This window comes from Beta vulgaris, chromosome 2, assembly GCF_026745355.1.
Source record: "Beta vulgaris subsp. vulgaris cultivar EL10 chromosome 2, EL10.2, whole genome shotgun sequence".
In the NCBI taxonomy this organism is placed as follows: Eukaryota; Viridiplantae; Streptophyta; class Magnoliopsida; order Caryophyllales; family Amaranthaceae; genus Beta; species Beta vulgaris.
The window spans coordinates 52,251,601-52,255,886 of record NC_079203.1 but is presented as its reverse complement, the minus strand read 5'-3'; the positions used below and the strand labels follow the sequence as shown (position 1 = coordinate 52,255,886).

Below are 4,286 nucleotides of genomic sequence, written 5' to 3'. Positions count from 1 at the left end.
AAATTATTAAAAGAGACGGTCTAATTTTAATATAAAAGTAAATTTAGTTATTAAATGGATTAAACTAGTCACTGAAAGAAGTTAACATAATCATTATTGGGTTAATTCTCTTATTAATATTGCGCTTACCATTGCCTAATCTATACAAATATATTAAAAGGCGTGCAAAAACAAGAAAATGTATCACGTGACGCTCTCCCTAGGGAGTTTTAGTTCATATAATCCATGTACAATAAAAAAAATTAAGAAATTATATAGTATAGGATTTGATCTCAAAACCTCAAGTACATATACTAAAGTTGTAACCACTAGGCTAAGTTGTATTTAATATTATTATCATAAAGTATTATATTAATAAATGAAATTTTTTCTTATCCGGGGCATAGCCCGGGCCTAATAACTAGTTTTAATTTAAAAGTAGGTGATCTCTTACAAGAAAAACTCTTTATATATACTCCCTCCGTTTCCTAAAGATCTTCCCACTTACTGTTCCTACAGATACCAAGAAAAATCAAGTTGTGTGGGGCATGGTGTGAGTAAAGTAGGAGAGAGAAAGGGGTTAAGATAAATAAACAAATAAAAAGGGTTAAAGTAGGAGAGAGAAAGGAAGTAAAATTGAATTAATAATGTAGTGGTGGACTATATGATAGTGACATGAGAGGGTAAATAGGGAAATTTGTTTTGCCAAATAAGGAATAAAGCAAAAGAGGGAAGATCTTTTGGAAACACCCTTAAACGGAAAAAGGGAAGATTTTTAGGAAACGGAGGGAGTATATATATAGCCTGATAACATGAAAGCATGTCTATCTTTAGACTTTAGAGAAAGGAGTTACTATATATTTTTCAAAACTACACTAATACGCAAGTTAGAAAAATTTTCATAGAAAAAACGGTGGTTGTTGAGGATACAATTAAAGTAAATTAGCCACCAAACTTTGAGAGATAATGCAGCTAATATATCACTTGCATATGAAATTAAAGGCATGATATCGGATGTGACTTAAGAGTTGTCTATTTCAGGTGCATACTATTACACTAGCAACCAGAGAGAGAGAGTATGTGTGTGTGTGTGTGTTAGTTACAATTGTGAGGAGCAAGCAATACAATGCCATGATTATTTTCTGTTAGTCTCTCTACCTTTCTTTTTCACAAACTATGTGATCAAATTTTACAAACTCAACAGAAAAATAAAATAAAAAGTGTTCCAAATCTAACCAAAACACCTCATGATTGACCCAACGATTGAAGCTTTGAAGCCACCTCCACCCCCCCTTCTTTCTCCTTACATGTTAAGCAACTTTTTATTATACAAATTCCTTACTATATATAATTTTATGGTATGTTTTTCACTTACTATCATAATTCATAAAGTTGTAGTAGTGTAATATACTAGTTCAATTAACTTCAATATTATGGACTACTACAAGAATGATGATGATCATGCTAATAATCTCAACACTTCCTATTGTTTGTTTAGTACTACTTCCACCTCTCGTCCCTCCACGCCTTCCGCCACCGCCACCGATGCTTCGGTGGCAGCCGGTTCTCGCCACTACCGGGCTCGTCTTATCCTCGAAAACCACCTCTATGATGAGCTACTTAGCCGGTACAAGCTAGCTATCACACGCCTTCGGGAGTTTAGTAGGGAAGCTACTGCCCTCCAAGAGGAGAATGAGTGGCTTAGATTGGCCAATGAAGACCTCACGCGCCGCCTCAATGAAGTTTTATCGGTGTCCGAGCAACCGTGTGTTGGTCCTGTGACGGGTGGTTGGAGTACTAGTACTAGTGGTGATCAACAGAATAATGTGTTTGGTAGTAGTAATAGTTCAACAAGAAGTGTGATTGATGATGATGATGAGGAGGTAGAGGAAGAAGATGAGAGAGTTGTATTGCCTAAGAGTATATCAGTGAGATCTTCAGGCTTTTTTAAGCTTGTGAATTTGCCTACTACAGTGATGAATCAGTCTCGAAGTCCATCTCAACATGGCAATGGAACTGTGAGTTTCAATATGATCTAATCTTAAGCATATAGTTGGAATATTTGATTTTTTAATGGCTTCTAATGCACATTTTTTTTCATCAATTACAAATTTGATTACGAATTAATAAAATTATAAAAAGAGTTTATGGGTAAAATATGCCATTGATGTGTACAACACTAAAAATATTCTAAGTAATTTACTAGAGCAACAAAAAGGCATGAAATTTGACTCGATCTAACAACGAATGTTGCAACTATAAAAAAAAAACAGAAACATAATACATATATATATGAACACATTGCGATTTGTGCGTGATTTCTGTGCTAAAAGTGCACCAACTATATTCTTTTGTATAAAAATGAATGATTTAATTTACGTTCACTGTATAAGTGAATGTAACATTTTTTTGGGTTAAGATCCAATAATTTATTTCCTTTAATTTAAGAGAGACTATGAGAATAGATTTTAGGTCCAAAGCCTTTAGGAGATGGTAGGTGCATGCAATAATTTTATGTTAAATAATTCAAGAAGAAACTATAAGTTTAGTTTTTTTTTTTTTTTTTCATGAGTATGTTAGGTCAAATTTATATTGGACCCTTATGTTGACTTTGTTGATGAGTGGGTTTTATGTTTATATTGAACTCTTATGTTGAAGCAAAATTAAACCTTTTGAGCTTTGACTCACTGTACCACAATAAATATTATTAAACATCCGAAAATGGTAGTAACAAATGATTGTAATTTATGGCAGAAATTGAAGGTGAAAAAAGAAGAGAGCGCATTAGAAATGGACGTGTTCAACCAAGGCATGTACAAAACTGAGTTATGCAACAAATGGCAAGAGACTGGTACTTGCCCTTATGGTCCTCAATGCCAATTTGCCCATGGACTATCGGAGCTCCGGCCCGTGATCCGGCACCCGCGATACAAGACCCAGGTATGCCGTATGGTCCTTTCCGGCGCCACCTGCCCCTACGGTCACCGCTGCCACTTCCGCCACTCCCTCTCCTAAACTCATCAATTCTTATATTTGTCATTTGTTCATAATAAGTTCGGGAACAACCAAATAATATTTGCCTTATTCTTTTGTGGACGTGAGTTGTTAAAGAATGTGTATTATTGAAATGTAATATAGTTAATGTTATATATACTTATACTCATTGCTTGCATTGGCAAGGATGTGGATTACATGTATGTTAAATATTGTTAATAATTTTATACAAGGTCATAATATATACCTATTAAAGCTTTTAGATGTATTTAATATCTAAGAAAAACATTATCAAGTGAAATATGGTTATATCTGTTGTGATGTCACTTTCAATAACTGGAGCAATTTTTTACAATAAAATATATACTTGTATTAATATCTTGAAAATTGTGGGAAAATATAAATGATAAAAAATAACCACTTAGAAAACAGAGGGTGTAACATGCATTAGTTGATCAAATGATATGGTTGTTTTACAATGAAGGGTGATAAAACTCTAATAGTTGATGGGCACCTTTGTCCGCTAACGGGGATAATGATGTAATTTCATAATACTAGTAAGGACAATGTTGTCATTTAACATTTTTACATATACAAATAGAGGGTGATTTAACAATACCATAGGTTTAAAAGTATACAAACAGGGATTATTTTATCAATAATGAGTATTTTGAATACACAAATAGAGTTTCTTATAAATAACCAATTTACTTTTTGAAAAAAAAAAAAAACTAAAACGAGATATACAAATCAATATAACTTTTTACTTTATGACAAAAAAACATGCTTCTGACAAATCACTATAATTATACTTTTTACACGTAAATTAATGTCTCAGACCATATATTAATAATTTTCCCCTGATAGTGGGAAAAGATATCCACTAACGATTATCGTTTTATCATCTCTTATTTAGTTATTTTACACTATGTAGAATGAACCTACCAAACTACTAGCTAGCTAATAAAAAAACAACCAACTTCTAAGTTGAGACTTGAGACTAGTTGTGTCACATAGAAAATTAAGAGTGGCAGTACACTGAGCTACTCAATTTTTTTTTTTGTTCCAAACTGAGCTACTCAATTGATTGCAAGACTTTCTCATTATTTTTGGCAGTGATCGAATTAAAGATTTTGTGTGCTTTTGCTAAGTGTACTCGTTCATTATCTCTAAGCCATTTTTCTACGCTATATATGAAACATAAACCAAAAAAACTTGGGCTTTCGTCTTCCATTCTTTAAAGCGGCGAGAACTATAGATACTTGTTTTGGGCCAATACCCAAAGGAAAGATTCTGCAGTTGCTAATATCATT

The 4,286-nt window shown here is 33.0% G+C and overlaps 1 protein-coding gene across 1 annotated transcript; it reads left to right on the top strand.

The window, feature by feature from the left end:
• The first annotated feature begins 1,125 nt into the window (after positions 1-1,125).
• Positions 1,126-3,710, top strand: LOC104906464 (zinc finger CCCH domain-containing protein 14). Its single transcript, XM_010695221.4, has 2 exons — positions 1,126-1,997; positions 2,734-3,710. Exons 1-2 carry the CDS (start codon positions 1,413-1,415, stop codon positions 2,992-2,994), a joined length of 846 nt encoding a protein of 281 aa, XP_010693523.1. The 5' UTR covers positions 1,126-1,412; the 3' UTR covers positions 2,995-3,710.
• The last annotated feature ends 576 nt before the right edge of the window (positions 3,711-4,286 follow it).

What these genes read in the sequence shown, in the direction of transcription:
- LOC104906464 (XM_010695221.4), top strand. Translation starts at nt 1,413, where the DNA reads ATGGACTACTACAAGAATGATGATGATCATGCTAATAATCTCAACACT. An exon ending in CTCAACATGGCAATGGAACT is followed by an intron (nt 1,998 to 2,733) that starts GTGAGTTTCAAT and finishes AATTTATGGCAG; the next exon opens with AAATTGAAGGTGAAAAAAGA.